Raw genomic sequence first — 22402 nt, forward strand, 5'->3', positions numbered from 1 at the left:
TTAGGGTATTTATGTTAAAGATGATTTCCTTCTCTTCCTTAAAATTAATGCTCGCATTGCGGTGGGGTTGGGTTAGGTGCATCTGAAACATTCTGAAAAGTTGCCAGCCTTCTAAGAAAGTTATCGTTAAAGAAAAAAGACACTTCCTCTTTAAATTTATTTCCACATGTGAGGCTCTTTGCAAGACAGTGCTGTTTAGTTACACAAAGAAAAGTCTTCCTGAAGCAGCAGACTGCTGTGTGACCCAGTCCATTGTCATGCACATTCTGTCTCTTTAAAAACAGTCTCCTCTATTTGCCCTATTAATTGTTGATATGTTGCCATCCACGAGACAAAAATTAGAGCTGTAATTAAATAATCATGTGATGCTCCTTAGTGCCAGTGAGAGCAAACTCATTTTTCCAGGCCCTGATGGTCACTGATGATTGTATTACCACTGGCTTGCTTTATTTTTTTAATGATTCTCTATCTGTAGATTACCCAACTACTGTCCTTCTTTGCAAAACTAGAGAAAACAGAGAACATTCAGCCAGTTAATTGGCTGGAGGTCCTCAGGGATGTAAGGTAGACATACCTTTTCTGCTTTTGTTCACCTGGTAGCTTCTTTGGGGAGGCTACATCAGTGGTGTGGTTGCCTGCCATTTAATTTACACTGGTGTTTTGGCTGGGATGGAGGCATATGGGGAATGCCAGGAGAATTACAAAAGGAGCCGGGTATTAAAATTCAGAAATGATTAAAATTGAAATAAAAGGATGCTGCTTCTTTGCCAGTACTCTGGCAGTCATAATGACACATAGAGATTAGTTTCCACCTTCATCTTTTCCTTCTTTTTCATTTCCTCTCGTTTATTGTTGACACATTTTCCTTCTGTCTGTCTCCCGTCTCTGTATCTCTTTGCACAGTTATGCATTCCTAGTTCTCCCTCTTTCCTTAAGCATGGAGAAGCCTACTTAACCTTATTATAACAATAACAGAATAGGTTATTAATATTTAATATGCACATGATTAAAATTTCTCTCCCTTAAACATAGGTCAGCTGTATTATTATTAACCAGCATGTAATTTTTCATTTAAAATATTCTTATTCTGCCCTTGCTGTTTCTGAAATGTAGTCTACTTTGCTAGTGATTTAATACATAATGTTTAGAAAACTGTGGTCGGCTAGTGAGAGAAGAACTTACCAGTCATGGATAATCAATTATGCATGAATTCGGATGTAACAGATGGAATCTGTGAGTTAAAGTTTCCCTTTGCCTTAGTGGTTTTTTTTTTTAATTTGTTTGTTTGACACCTGTCTCATATAGAGATAAACATCTAATGTAGCATGTGAGAAATTCCCTCATATCTTTGTATTCTCTTTAAAATGAACCTGATTTTTTTTTAACTTAAATTTAAGGGCAGAGACTTTCTGTGGTCTTAAAGATGATCAGGGTCTTTTCCGTCACTTCGTGGATACAGAACCGGGTCCCGTTTGGCTCACGAAGGGTGACTCTTACAGTTGGCAGAGGAAGGACCACCACCTGGATCTAAGGCTTCGGCTGTTCTCCACTTCTTTTCCCACTATGTCATTGATTCTTTTCTGTAGGCGTTGCTTACTGATAGAGAGCACTATCACACTAACTCTGGGTTTTAAAGAATTTCTGATGGAAACTGTGGTTGACTAGTTTTAACTGATGTAACATTCTCTTGTATGATGTGTGGATTGTATCTGTGAGTGTGTATACCATGCTATGCTAGATGTGTATTATATATACATTTATTCACACTAGGTTGTTGGTCCAACATTTGGATTTTCCAAATCTATTGAAAATACCCCAAGATGTGGTTTATATCCAAAACTACAGCATATGCCAGTTACAAAGATGCCTTTACACTAGCTTGTGGTGTTATAAATTCTTAGAGACAAAACCCCTTTGTGTAGAGTGAACTAAAAAGTTATTTTGGAGAGTCTTGTTACCTCCACAGAGAGATAAGTTTGATTTTCATTAAATATGATATGAATGTGTAGTAGATTTTCAGCTGCAGAAGTGATAGAACTGTGGGGTATTGTCCGTCTGTACAGCAGTTACAGCCTCAAAACAGCTACAAGCTGGTCCCCGTCAAAAATGTTCATAAATGTGCTGTTTGTTTCTCTCCCAAGTGTATTTATATATAGATTTAAAAAATACAAATGAAAATAGTCTTTACAGAATAAATAAAAATAAATGATTAAAAAAATAGCCTGAAGGCCCACTACTTCTGTTTTTAAAGTTATACTGCAGCATTATTTATCAACTTTTTGCTTCTTATCAGCTGGAAATTTGCATGTGTATTTATAGTCCCTGTTAGTTATCCAATGAATTAAATTCCACAATAAACACACTAATAAAGCTGCACCTGCAAAATAGGTAACTGGATATCCTTTAGCTACAGTTATGCTGTAAAACTATTTTTTAGTATTTTATTTAGACTTTAAATTATTTTCTTTTATTTAGTATTTTATTACAGACCAATAAATATGTAATCTTAATTTGGCTCTACTATGTAATCATATTCCTTAGTCATGCATCAGAAAAATACATATATGCAGGAATGAACTTCAGGGAGATACAATTTAGATACGAGTTTCCAATACATTAAAAAAAAACTGCATCATTAATATAAAAGTCCCTAATATAAAATCAGTGAGAACAGATGATAGGAAACAGTATCAGGCAAAACACTATAAAAAATATATCATTACAGATTACTGCATACAAAAATAAATAATTGTAATTACTATCACAAAAAGTGACTGATAAAAATAAATTTGAAAGCCTTTTGAGCTTATTACTAAAACTGCATTCTCTTATTAATAAGTGCAACCTAAAATATCTACATGGAGAGTTTATAGATTATTACATCGAGTACCTACATGGAGTTGTCACAGCTCTGTGACTGGACTGCAGTGTCAGTGTCCTGCAGACGCCACCTGGGGACTGTCTGCTGTCTCAGGAGTGTAGTTAATTTTTACTCACTTGAAAAATATCCAGATAGAATGTTTGGATATTTGAATGTTGGATATTTGGAAGGCCTGGTTTTTGTCCCTTCTTTCTCTTCTTTTGCTAAGATACAAGAATATAGAAGAACATCTGAGAAGAGAAACATTTTCTTGCATCAGAGGACCATCAAATTACCTACTTTGGGTGGGATGTTGGGTCTCTGATTACCAACCCATGTTAATTATCCTTGGGCCAGGTAATCATCGTCTGAATGAATTACCCAGCGGAGACTGGGCCGCGGCTGTTGGCAGGTAAGGGCAAAGCAGTGGAAGGTCGGAGGCAGTTGCCAATGTGTTGCAGCTTATTGTTTTGTGCATAGCGTGATGTTTTCATGATAATATACATCTGCCAGTCTTAGGAATAGAGGATTGTTTTCCTTTAGTTTTGTTGTTTTCAAATGTTTAAATTGGGGTAAAAGATAGGTACCATACCTCGTGCCATTTGGACAGTGTGTGAGTGGACAGTTCAGTGCCTTGATCACAGTCACACTATCGTGTGCCCAGCGCCGCTGTCTCTTCCAGGTCTTCGCCGTCATCCCAAAGAGAATGTGCTTTAGTTTTGAATTAAACTCCTTTGCTTCAGTGAGCTTCCGGCACTATAGAGGTATTTAAGCACTGTCCAGGTGCGCTGCACTTGTTTCCCCCAATGAATGGGCTTCTTTCCCCCAGTGATGGCCCTTGTCCATTGCTTGTGGTGCTGGGCACGGTGGTGCAGAATCTGATCCTGCCCTTGGTTGATCCTTTTCCCAAAAACAATCTGGACCAGCATCCAGGCCTGTTGCAACCTCAAACTGTTTTTCCCTCAGGTAAGCTGGGAAAGATCAGAATAGCACTGACATCACCAAGGAGACTTGGCTGGTCTGTCTTGACGGAAGGTTGGTTGAGAATGGTTTCTGTTCGACTTCGCTGGAATTAAAATCCCATGGGCTTCCTGGGGGCACCGCACAGCAGTGAGGAGCCCTGCACCGGCTCCTGGGCACTTCAGTCCTGCTCAAGTGCCATGACTAGGGCCAGAAAGGAGTTGAACGGTTTCAGCTGTTTCAAAGGGAATCCCACTCAAGGTTGAAATTTTCTGGGAGAAAGAGCCTGCTCAAATATGTTGGGGGGGAAAAAAAATAAAAAGAATTAGAGAAAACCAGGATGGTTCTGGCTCCAGTAAATAATAGACTGGTTTTGGAACTTAACTTCCATGTGTAATTTTGTGGTTAGTCTCTTATGTCTGTGATGATAAATCATACACTCGCACAGGATTTCTGGCACCCCTGTAAATCTCAAGCCAGTACCCAAATGCTAATTTATCATGGTTCCTCAAACAGCAGACTTTTATTCACCAAATCAATGATCTAATAGCTTGCTCCCTACCTTTTTTTTTTTTTTAAATTTGAAACACGTAGCTTGCCTGCACATAAATTTCTTAAATTTGGGGTGAGCTCTGATTCTTAAAAGAGCCTTAACTTTTCCAAGTGACTCCAGGATCTCCATACCCTTGGAAGATGTCCTAACAGGTATATTTAATTTCTTGTCTCTAACACATTACCTACTCCAATGGATGCTACACCTGGCTGTATGCTGGAATCAGCTTGGAAACTCTCAAACGCTGGCTCCAACCCTTGGCAATGGGTGCAGCCTGGGTATCTGGACTGTTGACATACCAAGCAATATTAACATGCAGCAGATTTGAGGAGCCACTGAACTAACTTCTGATCTTATCCTTGGCTTTACTGCCTAGGAGTGCAAGAATCTTTCTAAGATTTTTACCAGCACTCATTCACCAAAACAGTTCTTGGCTTCCTTTCCCTGTTAATTGCCGGCACTGTGAGAGACTCCTGGAATACAGACAGGAGTCCAGCCTCAAGATGTTGACAGATGTGCAGTTGGGAAGGGCAGGCATGCAAATATGAAATGCTACGCTTGGAGGACAGAGTTGGGATGGGGCATCGAGGAGGAAGTGGCTAATAGATGGAGGAAGCTTTGGAAAGAAAAGGTGCAATCAGGCCACATATCAAAGAATGTGGCAGAAGAGGGGTTCCCAAGAGAGAAGAGGGAGGCCCTGCTCTCCAGAAGCAATGGGGGAAGAAGACAGTCTGAAACTCCTCACGGATTTGGTGGTGATAGCTATTGATACACAGGCTAATACGGAGGTATGCGGGGGTCTCAACAGCATTACTATTGGAACCTGAGCCCTACTCAGTTTTGGAGTTGGGTCTAGGCAGAGAGAACCAATTTTGATGGGGTTATTTCCACTGTCCATGTCAATGTTGTGGTCCATACTGATATCTGTGGAAGGAAGATATAAAATTTTGTCCAGTAAATTCTTGCTTTAAAAAGAGGTAATATTTCTCTTCACTCCACCTCACTTCCACAGTCTCGAAAAGGAACGGTCATTGCAATTAGCGATAGAATTTGGTTGCAAGTGACACCGAGTTTTTGGCTCTCATTTATTTATTCAGAATGTAAACATTGCAGATATTTCAAAGTCCCAGGTATCTCACCAGGTTCTAGAAGCCAACTCTAATGGCCGTTCATTTACCTCAGTGCCCTCTCCTCAAACTAGCTTAAACATCAGCCTTTCTTTGCTTCACTTTAATAGTGACCTTTGTCAATTAAAACCATAACCCAAATTACCAGTGGGTATTTACATTCACCTTAAAGTAATTAGGAAACAACTTTTGATCGCTATCAGTCCGGCTATAACCGAAACCCCACATATTGGGGAAAAAACAAAAGCCGAAAACCTTAGGCCCATGTTTAGCGTTTATTATTCCTCCTTTATCTCTCCTGAAACATATTCAAGCCGTTTGCTTTGATTCTCTGCAGCACACCGTTATTTGTCGGTATTTGGATGCCCTCCCGGTTTGAGTAGATATCTACATTAAAGCTTCCAAAAAAGCCATTTCTAGTGGCAACTCTGCTTTTTTAACGTGGGGGTGGGAGAGGGTGTGGAACAAGTCTGTGGTTTTCAGCTTCACCTGCGAGCTGTTGAAATGTTCATGGAAAGCAGCCTTTGGGGGTAAATGCATGTTATTCCAAACGTACTCTGAGACCCTTTTACATACAGACGTGTCTAGAAAGCTGTCTTAGATTTCTGTGCAGCACTGCCCATGTCTCGTTCCACGCAGCTTTACAGATCCACGGGCCCATTCTAAAGTGGAAAAGGACTTCAGTTTGGACTTCATTGGGATGTCTGGAAGTTGTCCAGCACCTCTAAGACTCCTCCAGGCAAGGTCCTGGATTTACTGAGTCTTCTGTTGTAGAAGTTCTCTAGGTTCGTGCTGCCTGATGGAACTTTCTGCAATGGTGGAAGGGTTCTCTAACCCACACTGTCTCATAGGATAGCCACTCATCACATGCGGCTATTGAACACTTGATGTGTGACTGAGGAACTAAACTGTAAATGTTATTTAATTCCAGTGAATTCACATTTCAACGATACAGCCGCTTTCCCCACTGTTAACTCCACCTCACTTCCACAGTCTCTAAGAGGAACGGTCATTCCAATTAGCCATAGCATTTGGTTGCATGTGACACTGAGCCTTTGGCTCTCATTTATTTGTTCAGAATGTAAACATTGCAGGGATGCGGTATGAATCCCTGGTCATAGGGCAGTGAGCAAGACACAGTCTCTGTGCTCATAGGGATGACAGTCTAGCATGGGACAGGGAGGCCTGGCGTGCTGCAGTCCACAGGGTCGCAAAGACTGAACTGGACTGATGGAAGGTATTTATTAAGCCAGTGATCATCCAGCTTGTTCACTGGTGATAACTGCGACAAAGGAGAAGTACTGGAGGCTATGAGAGTGTAAACCGGGGACCAGGCCTTCCAGCGTGATTCACCTGAAAGTTTAATCCGAGTCCTGTTGATTCACTAAAGGAGAAAGGCGTGAGGTGGCTTCCCTCCCCAGGTTCAAGGCCGGGTCAGGCTGGCTGCAGGGCCTGGGACTCTGGAGCAGGGCAGTCCCCCTGCGCCTGCCGTGACCTCCAGAGGCGCAGGGTCCCTCTGGCTGAGCTGCACATGCTCACATGCAGACTCCTGCACAGATCCCCTCTCAAGCTATGCAGTTGTGATGATGTCAGTCACAGATAAGACGTGAGAAGGAGGGTGTGAATGTTTACAGGATATTGCATTTCCTCTCCAATGTATGTTTTGACAAAGTTGTTTGGGCTCCAGCCCCAGGTTTTTTTTTTTTTTTTTTTAATCCCCCCTTCTCGGCTCTTACAAATTTGTATCTGGTCCATTCAAGAAACGATGTGGAAATCAGTCCTGACATCCCAGACAGACAAAACGAGACACATGACGGCAGAACATATGGCTCAAAGAGGCATCCTTATATGGCCAACACAGACCGTATTCCCAGAAATTCATATATGGAAAACGCCACCTGCAGCTAAAGCCAAAAACAAAGAGTCGACACGACAAAAAGAGCAATATGCCACGTGAAATGTGCTGCTCTAAGATGTGGAGAGATAGCCAACAGTATTTGAATTTAAAAAGATGAAAAAAAAAAAAAAAAAAACCTACCATGTCCTTAGAAAGTGCTATGGTAGTAAACATTGCTTTGCTAACATAGTCACTGGCGGAGTTGCCGTGTCTTAAAAGCGTTCAAATTCTAAATGCTTTCTCTGTTTATTACAAATGTATGTGCTATTCAGAACTCTGAATGTGTTTTAATGCTTCCGGATATCTGCCAGCATATTTATCTTGATATGGGGCCCCCTGAAGCATGCAGTAGTCCTTTTGTTATTGTTTTTTAAAAATCTTGTATCTCTGTTACAATATTTTATCTCTGCTACCTTTGTGTGGCCAGACTGACTTCCTTCTCCTGTGATAAAAAATTGATGCACTGTTTTAACTGTACACCCACATGTTTAATAGCTCATGTATTTGACTTGTAATATTTCATGTTCCTGAGGTTTTCCATTCTCGTAGCTGGATTTATAAAGTTTATCTTAACTTTTTTCAATACTTGGCTTGCACCTTTATTGCCAAATTTAAGATACTTTGTAGAATAAAACTGATGCCCCCCATCGCAATGGTTTATTTTCACATATGTCTGGGAAGGGGGAATTTTCCTTATTACTTTTCTTTTGTTCTTTGTTTTAATCTGCGTTTAGTACTCAGTGGTTTAGTGAGTATTCTGAAAGAGTAAATAATATATAGGAAGTTCACCAGTGCACTATTACTTGGAGGGCATACGCCTGTGTGCCCTTTTGCTTATATCTTATATAGTTCTGAAATAAAGAATGTGCTTGAGGGAAATTAATATGCATATATGATTAATACACTTATAATCATGTAGTACAGTTATTATTAGATGCCTTTATCCTCATTTATTCTGTTTTATCATTTTCGGAGGCCATGTCCATCCTTATTACACTTTTTTATGTTTGTGTTTGAGAATTAGCTTGGAATTCCTAGATAAAAGCTGCTACTCAAATTTAAAGATTAATGTTTTAACCCCCACATCAATAGGAGGCTAAGGCAATCAGAAAGCTTTCTGTCTTATTTGTGGAAATAATGGGATAAACATCACTTACAGTATTTTATCCCAGTGTGTTTTAATATTGATATATTCAGTAACCTGTTTTAGTCTTCCTTTCTCTTTCTTTTGAAACACTCCATTTGAGTTCCATTTGCCTGAATGATTCTTTGTAGTACACGATACTTTTCCTCTATTTTGAGATTTTGCTATTGCTTGTAAATTTATACACTGTGATACTAGAATGCACAGTCCCTACTGAAAAACCAGGCAGGTTTCAGGGAAACATGTCAGGCATCACCAGTGTGAAGCACTATTAAAATATACATCTTGGAAATTCCCAATTTAACCCATCACATTGCAAAAATCATTCTCATTATAAAGATGAGTGTTATCCATGTTTTTCTTCTGAATATCAAACATTAAAAAAAAATAAGTACTTCCATCTACAATAACAACTCTGCCACCAGTGTTACATGTTTCCTTATTGATTGTATTTCTTATACTTTAATCAAAATACCCTCCTCCATACTTTCCTGCATATCAACTTTTGAAAATACGGTATCATTTGAGCTTTTTCATAAAGATTTCCTTATCTTTCTTTTCTTGCTTTTGATACTGTGTTTATCATCACATTCTTTAGCTCTGGGTTTGGGTTTATACACCAAGATTCACTGCTGCCTTCAATAACCTTTCTGGTTTTGTGGGTGAAACGTGGGTGCCCTTAGAGTGATATATTTTCACTGTGTTCCTCCTGAACCTGTCCTCCCCAGGAGGCCATTATTTCCTCTCCTTTATCTTCTGTTTTACCTTCTGTTTGTCTAAGATTTCTAGTGTAGACAGTGTCTGAGAGTGTATTGGTAGCTTTAAATAGCTTCATTTGCATATTTCCCTCTTATCTCAGTACTTGCGCTAACTTGTTGCTTTTTTATGTGTAACAAAATGTTTATCTCACTGATTTTTCTCTTTTCCCTCCTACTGTATTCTGAAAAAAACAATTCGAACATTTTTGTTTCTGTGTAATGATTAACTGCCTTCAGGGTCTTAAGGCGTTAGCACTCAAACCTAAACGATGAACGCTACATCCCCATTTCGGGCAAGGCTGTGATGTTCTTCATTTTTATAGGAACTATATTTAATAGATTATCTAAATAAGAGGATCATACTTGGGTGCTAATGACCATTTATCTACCGGGGTAATTTACCTTAGATTACAGAAGTATTTATTGCTACAACACAGGTATTTACCGCCCCCCACCCCCCAACGTTACCGTCTTTCACCAGGGGTAAAGGTGGCATGTTTTCCTTTGTAATAACTTTTAACTAGTCAGGTCTCTTTCAAGAAAGTGACCCAAATTTTGTTTAACTCGGCCACCGTGGGCCACGTATTCCCTCCTCCGAATTCTCCGGCTCAGAAGTGAGGGACGTTGGCATCTACCTGCGCCCAGCACAGAGTGGACGGGCACCGATGAGCTCGGAAAGTGCTCGTCTTTTGGGGCCTCTGGCTCTTCGCTGGGGCTTCCCCCTCCCGTGAGGAGTGATCACATTGCGCAGGGGGTTTCGGGGGTCCCGGCCCTTCCGTTTCTGCCGCCGCCGGCGTGCGCTCCGCGCTCCCCGAGAGCCGGTGCCCCGCCGTCCCCCGGCCCCGTCCCGAAGGGCCCGGCCTCGGAGCCCCGCGCGGGCCGGTGCGCCCTCGCCCGTCCCCGGGCGCCAGCGCGCCCCGCTCCCGCCGCTCCCCTCTCGGTGTTCCCGCGGCGCGCGGGGCGGGGGGCGGCTCGCCTCCCGGCCTCGCCCCCGCCTCCCCCGCTCTCCCCGCCGGCCGCTCCCCGCCCCGCCGCCGCCGTGCACACCTGCCCCCGCGCGCCCCCGGCCCGCGCGCCCCGCCGTTCCGGGCATTGTGTGCCGCCCGCCCGGCCGGCTCCCCGCGCCCGTCCGCCGCGCCGCCGCCCCTCCGCGCTCCCGGCCCTCCAGCCCGGGTTTTAAGCCGCGTCCCTCCCCCGCGCCCCGCGCCCCTCCCCGCGCCCCCGCCCCCGCGCCGCCCGCCCGCTCGCTCCCGCCGCCCGGACGCGGCGCAGCCGGCCCCGCTGGGGAAGGGCCGGGCGGCGGGCGGCCCGGGGGCTGCGAGCGGGGGCCGTGCGTTAAGATGACGAGGACGGGGAAGCGGCAGCCACAGCGGCGGCGGCGGCAGCAGCGGCGGCGGCGCGGCCGGGCGCGCGGGGCCGAGCGGGGCGCGGCGGCGGCGGCGGCGGCCGGGAGGAGCGCGCCCCGCGTTTGATGGGGGCCGCGCCGGCGGCACGGGGGGCAGCGGAGCGGCCCGGCGCGGGGAGCGGCCCGCGCGCGCACTCGGCGCCGCGCCGCCCGGCGCCCGCCGGCCTCGTCGCCTCCGCCGCGCTCTAGGCGGCGCGGGGCCCAGGCGGCTCGGGGGGCGCCCCGCGCCCCTAGCCCGCGCGCGCCGAAACTCCTGCTCAGTTTTGTGGGGCGTCCGGGCCCCCCGCGCCCCGGGGCCATTGTGGGGCCGGGTGTTTACCTCGGACTCCGGCTGAGCGAGGGCTCCGCGACTTTCGGGGGGCGGCGGGGAGGCGGCGGGGGCTCCCTCCGGCCCCCTCCCCCGGCTCCCCCCACGCCTCACTCTCCCGGCTCCGCAGACGCTCGCGGCCCCGCGTCCATGGGCCGCGGGGGGGTCCTCGGGGCGCTCGTCCGGGAGGGCCGGCTCCAAAGTGGCGCCCCAGTGCCTTGCCGGGGCTTCCTGCGTGCCCTGCGGCCCCCGGCGCCCCCGGCCCCTCGCTAGATGCCCCGCGCGGGGCCCAAGGCTGCGGGAAGAAAGTTGCAGGTCGGTTACTCTCCGGCGCGGTTCTCGGGGAGCGGGCGGGGGGAGGCGAGCCGGCCCCCCAGCCGCGCGCGCGGGGCGGCAGGAGGAGGGCACCACGGGCCAAGGCCGGGCGGACTTTCGGCCGGCGCCCCGGAGAGCCCCGGCGGGCGGGGGGCGCTTCTGCAGACCTCGGCCGCCGAGGTTTGTTTGGGTTTGTTTTTTTTTTTTTTTTTTTCCTTTTTCTTTTTAAGAGAATCCCCGGTGCCCACCTCGCCTCCCCAGCACCGCCGCCGCGTACTGCTCCAAACGGGTTTGGCTTTGTTTTTACGATTTCCCCCCAACGAATCACTTGTCAGATCAATTCTGTCTTCCCCCTCCTCCCTCCTTCCCGCTCTCCCCTCCTCCCTCATCGAAAACCCCGTTCTCCGAGGTTAGACATTTTACAAACCATATATGCTGTTTGTCCAATTGTGATTCCGCCCCCCCCCCCCAACCCCTCTCTCCCATGGCTACTCTTCCAGACGCTTATCTGCCCTCACCCCGCTTAGGGGGGCGAGGGTAAAGGAAGAGAAAATAATACAATTTCAGGGGAAGTCGCCTTCAGGGCTGCTGCTGCTGCTTTTTTTTTTTTTTTTTAATTTAAAAAAAAAAAAAAAGGACATAGAAAACATCATTCTTGAACTTCTCTTCGAGAACCCGGGCTGCAAAGGAAATCTCCTTTGTTTTTGTTATTTATATGCTGTCAAGTTTTGAAGTGGTGAGTTTCAGGTCGGTTTTGCTAATTTCACTCAGTAAAACTGCAGCGTTTCTGTTTCTAGATAGTACTTTGCTTCTTTGTCTCTTTAAAAGGTCACAGTGAAAGCTTGGCCTGGATCGTGCCGGCCATATGGAACGGATAAGGGCACAGTCTCTTAAAATGTGATTATGGGGTTGTGTGGGGGCGAAGGAGGCGATTCAGCAGGGAACTCGTTGAAAAGGCTCCCACACTGCAAAAAAATAGGTTCTTGAAACCGGAATTTCGTGCTTTTCTCTTTCTTTTTAAAGGAAATAATTGCTGTGTCTGAGTTCGCTGTTTAATTCGTTAATGATCATATATGGACTTCGTTTATGGACAGGGAAGTGGGGTTTGGAGAAAGTAGCCTGCTTTCAATGTGCCAGCCAAACATCACAGTGAAATCGGTTTTTAAAATGTGTAACTCACAAGAAACTCTCCAGCCTGGCATCTGTTGAGACCTTAGTTTGTTCCCATGCAGTCTGTCCAGCAGGCCCCGCGGAGGTTGCTCTTTGCAAATCCAAACTCAGGTTTGGTGAACTTTAGCCTTGGGCATAGAGTTTAAATGAGTAAATTGGGTGTTTTATGTGCATGTAATTTTGCTTTATAATGTAAAGCTTTTTACAAGATGACTGAGTGTTTAATAGCTGCTTATAGGTGGGTATTCATTCGAAGGACAATTTTGCATGACCTATATGATGTTTTGATTGTCAATACATTAACTAAATTATCATCTATCACTTCACAGTTTATAATGCTGTTAAGCCTCATGACTACTTAATACGTTTTGTAGCATTAACTTTGATGCTGTTGCCTACTCATCCTCTCTCTCTTTTTTTTTTTTTGGCACTTAAATTGCTACACGGGTTAAGTATTTTCTTTTCAAATCATATGCTTTAAAATTCATCTTCTGCTTTAGGGTAAGGCAGCCAATTTCAGGAAAAGTAGTTCTGTATTATAACCCACATGAAGCATTATAAAGAGTGTTTTGAGTAAGTTAATAATCACCACTAATTTTGGCTTTAGACTACAGTTTAATGTAATGGAAAGAGTAATCTTGATAAAAAGTGGTTAAAAGAGGCACATTTATTGTTAATGAACCTCATAACCAAAACCAGATGGGACCGCGATCAATGGTAAACCTTTGGTCTCAGTGCGCCACCGTGGAGCACAAGGATAAATAGCCATTATTTCTCTAACTTCACAGTTCTTTAACTGGCATTCTTGAGGTTGCTTTTAAACTTACAGATTATCATTGCTTCCCCCTCCCCATCACCTCTTTCCTTCATTATAATGGATATAGTACCGGTTAAACAGAGGGGAAAGCAATGCTTACAGAAAGGCCCTGCTAATAATATAAGCTCGCTTTCAAATCTGTATCTAAGTAGCATGTTCATATTTTATATATACGCATATATATATATAAATGTGCAAGATATGTCAAATTACCAAACAGCTGGAGGAAAGTGATAATTATCATATTCTCTCTGTTTTTTCTGAGTATGATTCTCTTTCCTTTAGTATTGGTGAACTTAATACTTCAAGCAGCATGAAAGTTCATAAAATAATTCTACTCACCTGTTCTTATCACTGTTAGAACTATTGCAGAAGCGATTTTGATAATGTACTAACTGCTTTACTATAAGCAGTATGAAAATTGATGTCCAAAGTATAATACAACTGAACAATCATTATCTGTTCATTTTTTTTCTGGAGTTAATTGAAATGTTGACTTCATTGCCTACTGAGATTATTTTTGAACACTGGTTATTTTGTTTTACCAAAATTAACAAGCTTTCTTTCAAAGCAAGTTTAGCACTTCAATCTAATGTGTATGTTACAAAATGTTTTCAAAATTTTTGGTATTTAAATTGTTAATAGCATTCTATTACAAAAGAATACCTAAATATTAACTCTAAGATACATGAGTTGTAATACTTCAGTATCAGGGCTCTTTGAAGAAATCCTCCACTTGTATCCACTTAGTTAGGGATGGAATGATCCAGCTGCATGTTTGAGCCAAGACTTGACTGAATCTTTAAAACAGGTCATGTAACTCTTGATACTTTGACAGTAGAAAACTTTTTCTACACATTAACCATAAAGCCAATAGAGAGTTTAAAAAGCAGTTGTCTGCTCCCTCCTTTGAGGTGGTATATATACATATGAATCTATTTTTCCTTCATGAGAATTAAAATGTATATAAAAATATAAAGACAACAGATCTAACTAATCTCTTGGACTGATAAAATAATCTTTCCATCTTTGACTAAAGTGTCATTATTATGTTCTGTATTAAGTTTCTCATTTTTAAAAATTGGGACTACATAAATACAATTTGTTATTTTCCTTTTAGCTACACTTGTAGTAATTCTTGTTCTAAAAATAATCCCCCGCCCCCCCCCCCCACCCCCCTACACACATAGTTTTGCTGGTAGGTGACAAACTATCTTTTCGTTCATGTGTGTTGATACAATTCCCACAAATTATTCTGTTAACTTGAATGGAAATATAATGCTGTGATCTAGAAAGTAGAGTAACCTCTGCATTATATATCTGGTTAAGGAGTCTTACAAATACATTATATTTGTGGAGCGAAATATCCAGGGATAAAACATGTACACGCATTATATGTACACAGAGAAGGAGGGGGCGTGCGGAGACCCCCACCCAATTGTAACATGTCTTCTTCTTAAATTCTCGCAGGTGATCTTTAGAGAGTAACTGAGTATGGATCATTTGAACGAGGCAACTCAGGGGAAAGAACATTCAGAAATGTCTAACAATGTGAGTGATCCGAAGGGTCCACCCGCCAAGATTGCCCGCCTGGAACAGAACGGGAGCCCGCTAGGAAGAGGAAGGCTTGGCAGTACAGGTGCAAAAATGCAGGGAGTGCCTTTGAAACACTCGGGCCATCTGATGAAAAGCAACCTTAGGAAAGGTAAATACCCTGAAGCCAGATCCTGGAAGGCGCGAGTCCTGCGTCCACCCAGCACCACCTGGTGCGGGGGTGGACACGCAGCGTCTGGCTTTGTGTGTGCTCCTGGATTCTCTTTTCTGATCTGAAATTAGTCACGTTTCTGGTTGCAGCGTCAGGCGTGTCTGAAAGTGTAGGCTCCGTGCCTCAGCAGAGCGTCTCCCTCTACTGTAGACTGGAGTCTTTGGACGTTGTGGATGGTAAAGACTGAGTTAAGTCTAGTGGTCTCAGTTATACAAGGCTTCCGTTGATAAGGTGGTGTTGTAGAAGGGGGTGCAGAAGTGGCTGTTGCTGAAACTAACCCTGCTTGAGAATGAGACCTTTAAATTGTTTGAGGATGGACCTAGCTTTTTCATGGTATTACTGGTTGTAAGGCAGTTTCACAGATAATGGAAGTCTTCTGCGATATGATGTAAACGTTTTGTGATTTTTTTGTGTGTGGTTTGTTTTCTTAAGAGCAACTTCATTACTTAGTAGGTAAAAACCTGATAATTCTGGTGTTTCCCTTTTGCTATAATTGGGTGTTTCTGATAAAAGGGCAGATGTAAACAAATTAATCAGGAGGGGACATGCAACTGTGTGCTTCCTTTTTGCCGGTTTTATATTACAGGGATGGAGTTTACCCACTCTGACTGTATTCAGCAGTGTTGTTTCTGTAAATCAGTGTCTGTCCAGGGCATAACGTGTGGGCCTTAGAAGGTCTTTATTTGTCTCTGAATAACTGTGTATGGGATTCAGATTTTCCTTACATTTGCTAAAGCAAAGGATAAAAATGCCATCTTGTAACAACCAAGAATATTAAGTAGATAAAGTTAGCAGGCAGAGGAATTTCATTGTGTTTGATGCATAACATTTATCATACAATCATTTATTTTTTCCTTGGTTTGGCGAAAACAAAGAATATATTGATCCTGAAATGAACAGACACAGCAGTCCGTATTGTTAGATCTTTATCTATTAAAAATGGAAAAACAGCACTTCAGCAAATTCTTTGGCCTCTCCTCATGATTACCCTGTTTATTGATTGTTTGCCAAGAATGTATGCATCTTAAGAAAGCCAGGGTAAGAGCATTAAAAATATAATTTATTATGGCTTTTCAAACAGAGTGCATTAATATTGTACTGCGAAGCGCTGGGGCTCTATAAAAAAGACTTTCTGACGCCTGCAAACATATAAGTTCCATAAATTCCTAAATAGGAGATTTCAGCTGTCTCTGGTATTATGTGATATTTGCACAGCAAACTTTAATGCCAGGACAGTTTTAGACAAGGATTCTACAGACTTCACTGCTCCTTATGGCAGACGTGCTGTTTACACAGGCTCATAAACCTTCAGCAAAAGCTTCTAAGACTGCCTCCAGGTTTAAATCATGCGGTATTTTTAGCAGTCAGCAGTGACCAGCGTACTCCCCTTTCCATACTGGAAGGTTATGAAGTTGCTGGAGTTGGAAGCCTCGCCAAGCACTCACACAAACAATTGGTTCAGAGAAGGCTCCTGTTCAGCCTGACTCGCAGTATCAGGAGGCGCGCGTGACAGTTTGCTGGAAGATTTAAGCAGTCAGATTGAAAATTAAAGTCTACGATTGTCACCTTATCAGCAGCCACCTTAACGATCTTACAGGGTCCCTCTAAAGTCCAGAGCGACTCTTGTTTATTTCAACAGTTTAAAAAAACCTTCAGTTATCTCCCAGGTCTGAGGAGCAGCAAAGAGCAGCCCAGGTCTGTATCATTCTATAAGAGGAAAAATCAATGCCTATGTTTTTTGTTGTATTAGTAACCCAACTCTTTGAAGACCTCAGGATAGAGGGAGGAGAAACCAAAGAACAATAATGTCACTTCCTGCTCAAGTGCTGCTTTTTATTTTTTTCCCAAGCATTGCATTTGTAGTGACATTTTAAAAATGCACTTTAATTGTAGAAGGTTCTCTGCTTGCTTGAAGCAACAAAGTGCCTCCAGCCTTGTGTTGGTGGTGGTGCTGTCTTATCTTCTTCTTCACGTGCAGTGTTTCTGCTTGACAGGTGCCAGAGAGTAAGTGTGGCTGCGTTGAGAAAGCGCACCTTAAGGAAAGGGATTGGAGGTTTTTGTTTGTTTGTTTAGGAGGTTTTGCCAGAGAACCTTCCAGCCACGGAAGAAGTCACCAGTTTGCACATTGCTGTTTGTGCCGTGGTTTCTCCCAGTCTCCTCCTGATCCCTGACGGGTTCTCTCTCTGGTATAAAAACAGCCGAATGAATGACAAGGATATTGGCAAGCTCCGCAGCTTGTTTTTCATGCCTAGCCTGTTGGGTCCCTCCAAATGAGTTTGTGAGCTTTTCTAAGTAAACCCAAAGGGGTTTATTTGTCAGAACTAGAATCTCTTGTGAACAGTTCACTGAAGCTGTGGTGTAGACGCCCATGTAGAAAACTGTGGCTGCTTTTCCTGCCGGCTTTGTTCAGCAGAAACAAGCAAATAGGGCGTTTTTAAAGGGCATCTCTGGTGTCAGGAGGAAGCCCTGGGTTTTTAGCTCTGCTTTGCCGGCCCTGGACACCTTCAGAAGTTGGTTGGCTTCTGTGAATGCAGAGGACAGAGCTTAGAGAGGCATTAGCGTTCCAGGACTAATTGGGGGTCCTGGGTGCCCTGGTGCAGTAACCTTTGTCATCATTTATGCTAAGGATGGTGCCCTCCTGGCAGAGTGCCACAGTGCACTCTGCTGCATCTGCTTTTAACCCTTTTCCGTTTATCACTGGAAGTCTGACAGTGCGCTGTGTAAACACCTCGAGGACGACAGCGTTCCGTGATTTCTGTTTCTAGAAGCCTCTTTGCTGACAGTGGTGTGGTGTGGCCTGTGTTTATTAACCATCTGGCTCCTGAGTTATTACCTGGGGTTACAGTAAACAGAGAACACATCTCGTCTGTGCAGATTCCTGTATCCTGAGACACCCTGATGACGACAGTTTTCCTTTGCTCTCATCTTTACCCCATTCGCTAGAGCAGAGATGGTTTGTTTTAAAGACCTGTGGTTACCGTGATGTCCTTTTAGGCAGGTTAAATGAGTAGCCATCAAAGTAAATATTAGTCATCTGCAGTGTGCACATATTGAAATCCTGTGTTATGAACTTCGGTTGGGTTAAGTTTTGTGTTTCTTCTGTGGCCTCAACGTGAAGATCTTAAAGAAGGAGGCGAATGCTCGTAATTTTATAATCAAAGCTAATTTGTTTGGACACAGACAGGGAAAGTTGAATCCTAACAAAAGCATGTAGGAAGCATGAAGATGGGTTCTTTCGAAGCCGAGCTGAGTGAATTACATTTGCACACCAGGTACCACTCACAGCAGATCAGAGCAGACACTTACTCCTCTCCTGTCAGCCCTATGATTTGATCAGAAAGGTAATTCTGCATTAATTGGTTTGGGGAAATGCTCAGTTAAAATTAGAGCCCACGTTACCTGAGGGCCAAGTTCATATTCTATTTCAACATTTCTCTTACAACTTAAGAAAAAATAAAAATAAAAGAAGGTGTGTGTTTGTGTGTGTGCCTGGGCCTCTGTGCCAGTCTCGCATTCTCTCGTGGTGCTGAAGATTTATTTTCATGGCTTCATTTTTTCCCTCCCTCCTCCCCCAGACTGTGTTGCTGCAATTCGTTGGTTTGCGTCTCTTTTTCCTCTGTCTCCTTGATAGGAACCATGCTCCCGGTTTTCTGCGTGGTAGAACATTATGAAAATGCCATTGAATACGATTGCAAGGAGGAGCATGCAGAGTTTGTGTTGGTGAGGAAGGACATGCTTTTCAACCAGCTGATAGAAATGGCCTTGCTGTCTCTGGGTTATTCACATAGCTCTGCTGCCCAGGCCAAAGGTAAATAATGCATCCTCGGGGTTGGGGAAATTGCTTGGCATCCTTTGTTTACTTTGCAGAGAAAGCATCTGAATATTCTCATTCAAAGAACTGTAGCCTGTGTGTTACATGGGTTCCTTCTAGACTGTGGCTTTAAAAAATTGGCTTAATTCAGTTTGGTTTAGTTAACACACATTTTGCTCATGTGGAATGTGGAGGTAGGTTTTTTTTTTTAAATTACTTCAGCTGAATCATTAGTATGCTTATTGACCTTAATAATCTGCTCCACTGAGGACCCACAAGGAAGTGAGGAGCGTATCTGAGCAGATGGACTGTTGAGAGTCAATTTGCATTTATGACTGAATATCTAGTTCTGTTTCTTTTATTCTGTTTCTGATGGTTTTATGGGCTGTAAAGTATTTTTCAATGCTGATTCCCATTGCAATCGAGAATCTTATCTAAATCGTAAAGCCATTTAGAACTGGTTCAGCTATGTCTTATTAGAACTTCCTGTAAGTTAGGAAAATGTGGCCTCTGCCTAGGTTTTATTGATGGGGTTTTATTTCCAAAATAATAAACAGCCCCACCGTCGTTTACATAATTTCACAGTTTGGAAAACTAAGCTGTGAATATTTTCATTGACCTGCCCTTTGGAGGGAAGGGAATCATTCAGACAGAAGTAACAATATTGCTTGTGGTGGGGGCAATGAAAAGCAGCCTTGTGCTGGGTAGGTTATCCGAAGGGTCAGACATGCAGTGACGCGCGCTCTTTATCTGGAATAGGGCTGATCCAGGTCGGGAAGTGGAATCCGGTCCCACTGTCTTACGTGACCGATGCCCCCGATGCTACAGTAGCAGACATGCTTCAAGATGTGTATCATGTGGTCACATTGAAAATTCAGTTACACAGGTGAGTCAGGAAAGCAGTTCCAGGGCAGAATGTTCTACTCACCTGATCGTTTGAAACAAAGTATCTCTGGCCAGCCTTCAGTTGTGATTTGCCCTGCATTTCAGGGAGGCTAACCCCAATCGCAACAAAGTATCTCTGGCCAGCCTTCAGTGGTGGTTTGCCCTGCATTTCAGAGAGGCTAACCCCAATGACATTTGTCACCTCACCCTTTCTCCTTTATCTTCCTAATTTGAGCCTATCGTCTAGAAGCAGTGTTCCCCCCAAACGCATCTACTTGTGCAGGTTATCGAAAGACAAGACTTTTTCTATGTAATCAATTAAATGATGCATTGCAAGAAGGCATTTTACATAAAGTTTACTTAAGAGAAAAATATTTTTGCATATCATGAGCAGTGCCATCTGTGTACACTTTGTGAAAGAATGCTTTATTCACTGTTGCCGAGCTCTTATTTAGTTATATAATTTTTTTAACCATTTTAATTCGTACGAGCGGAGTCCTGAAGGGAAAACGGTTCCCACGTTCGTGCTTTTCACAATGGCTCTTGAGAAAGCAGTATACCTTAAATTGTCTTCCCGAGCGCATCAGAGCAGGAAGGTAGAAGTAACATGGAAAAATAGCCACCACAGGCAGCTGATGTATAATTCATGCATCGATACAGCAGATGTGTTGTATAAAGTAATTAACTAATCGGAACAATCAGGAGACCGAGAGCAATCTCCAGATGCATCTGTTTGATGCGCAAAATGAAATCTGTCTGTCTTAAAGGAATGTTCTGCAGCGGGATGCAATCTTGTCATAATCCCCTTTCTAATCTGTGTCTCCAATAGTTGCCCCAAACTGGAAGACCTGCCTCCCGAGCAGTGGTCCCACACGACCGTGAGGAATGCGCTGAAGGACTTGCTGAAGGATATGAACCAGAGCTCCTTGGCGAAGGAGTGCCCCCTCTCACAGGTACTGGGCATCACTGGTCCTAAATGACAAGTCATTGAGGGCAGCCTCGTTGGAGGAGTCATGGGAAGCCATAGTCTAAAGCAAGTGGTATCGGAAGCAAGAATCTCCCCAAAATGCAAAGTGACTTGACCACTGGTGACTTTCAGAAGTGTGCGCGATTCATCCTGAGCAGTGTGGGAAAGAAAGGGGAGGGAAACCCACTCAGCTGACCTTGGTGCTAGCTCATTTGTAGATCCCTCCTCTGAGTGCTCTGAGATTGGCCGCCTTGTTGTCCTGAGGGCCTGTGTTTAAGGGAATAAAGGTGGTGTGCCTTCCTGGAACCCCTAGATGCCAGGAAGCGCCTGGAAGTGTTACTTTGCAGAACCTCACCATGCTCCCTGAGTAAAGGAACAGAACAGCTTCTAGGTACTTTCTTCATTACCACACAAAGGAAAAAGAAGAAGAAATAGAATTTAGAAAAAAAAGTACAGAGAAAACAAGTCTCTTCCCTCTAATTGAAGGTTAGATAGTTATTATTCATCAGGATTCCGTCACCAGTTTTAGGCATTGGTTCAACCCCCCCCACCCACTTTTTTTTTTTTTTTTCTTTCATGGGGTCATATGTTTTCCTCTGAGATGCCTGGCATACTGTCAGGGGTTTTTGAAACGAGACGGAGATTTATTATTATTGTAGGATGAATTTTGGTGGAGGGCAATAAGAACTCTGGTGGGAGACTCCCTCAGTTTCTAGATGTAAAGCTGAGCATCGCTTTTGATGCTGTGCAGTTGATTTTAAATTGAAAAGAAAAGGGCGCTGTGAGCCCACCCTAGCGCTGCTCGTGTGGTCCTGAGGTCACTGTGCCCTCATGCCTTCTCTCTCCGGGGGCCCCGCCCCTGAAGGTCATGCCAGCGGAGAGTATACTTGAGATGCTGGTCTACCTAGATTTTTACTAAATTTTTGCTAATGTTTTTCTTTCAATGCAAGGTTAGCGTGTAAGCCTGAGTGCCCCGTCTGTCAGGTATTTGAACGTGAATTGTGTGACTGCTGTAAATATTTCTGCAGTAGGGAATTTCTCCAAGTGTGTTTCCGACGTGATGGCCATGAAGACACGTGGGTACCTTTGGAAGGAAGCTTGTGGGCGTCCGTGCTCTTCTTTCATGAAAACTCTGTGCATTTCAGGTTTACTGTATTACCGTCCATCAGCTTTACTTTGATATTTGTTAGCAGTTATAGGAATGAAGCAAATGAATTAAGCTTATAATAAATGATGGCTTTTTATATTCTTGTAAAGTAAGTTGTAGCCACAGGTGAAATATTCTCTGATGTTAAGTCCATTTCTTGAAAATCAAAGTCTTTTTGACACTTTAATGGATTTCCTCCTATCCTCCATCTCACTCTTTGAGTAGAGAGGATGTGAATTTATAACCATCGAGTAAAAATAATTTAAATTAATTAAACACAGTTACATCAATAGGGTGATATAATGAAGCAGGTGACTCTTCCCTCTGGGACTTTGGGTTTTGCAGACAACTCCAGATAATCTGTCAGTTGGTCTCTAGGATTTGAAATTTGAAATCCCCTAGAAATAAAGGTTTTAACTCAGCATTAAAATAAGTATAAAGACCCAGCATAGGAATCTCACGTATCTTCACGTTACTAAATGTCCTATTGATTTGGGAAGTGAATTCAGGCAAA

The 22402-nt window shown here is 43.6% G+C and overlaps 1 protein-coding gene across 4 annotated transcripts in view; it reads left to right on the plus strand.

Moving 5' to 3' along the window:
* SATB1 (SATB homeobox 1) overlaps nt 1-22402 on the plus strand; it is a 100003-nt gene that overhangs the window by 8601 nt on the left and 69000 nt on the right. Inside the window, exons 1-5 of one of the 4 annotated variants that reach the window (XM_086416058.1) lie at nt 11189-11326; nt 14784-15018; nt 18710-18886; nt 19649-19775; nt 20604-20727. In XM_086416058.1, the coding sequence (XP_086272184.1) occupies nt 14808-15018; nt 18710-18886; nt 19649-19775; nt 20604-20727 (639 nt within the window). In that variant the 5' untranslated portion in view covers nt 11189-11326; nt 14784-14807. Of the gene's footprint in view, nt 1-11188; nt 11327-11463; nt 12074-14783; nt 15019-18709; nt 18887-19648; nt 19776-20603; nt 20728-22402 lie in introns of those variants that run through there. The other 3 variants (XM_086416052.1, XM_086416071.1, XM_086416067.1) reach the window with 3 other exon arrangements.

Source organism: Bos grunniens, chromosome 1, assembly GCF_055505025.1.
Source record: "Bos grunniens cultivar Pamir isolate PY7600 chromosome 1, Bosgru_T2T1.0, whole genome shotgun sequence".
In the NCBI taxonomy this organism is placed as follows: domain Eukaryota; kingdom Metazoa; phylum Chordata; class Mammalia; order Artiodactyla; family Bovidae; genus Bos; species Bos grunniens.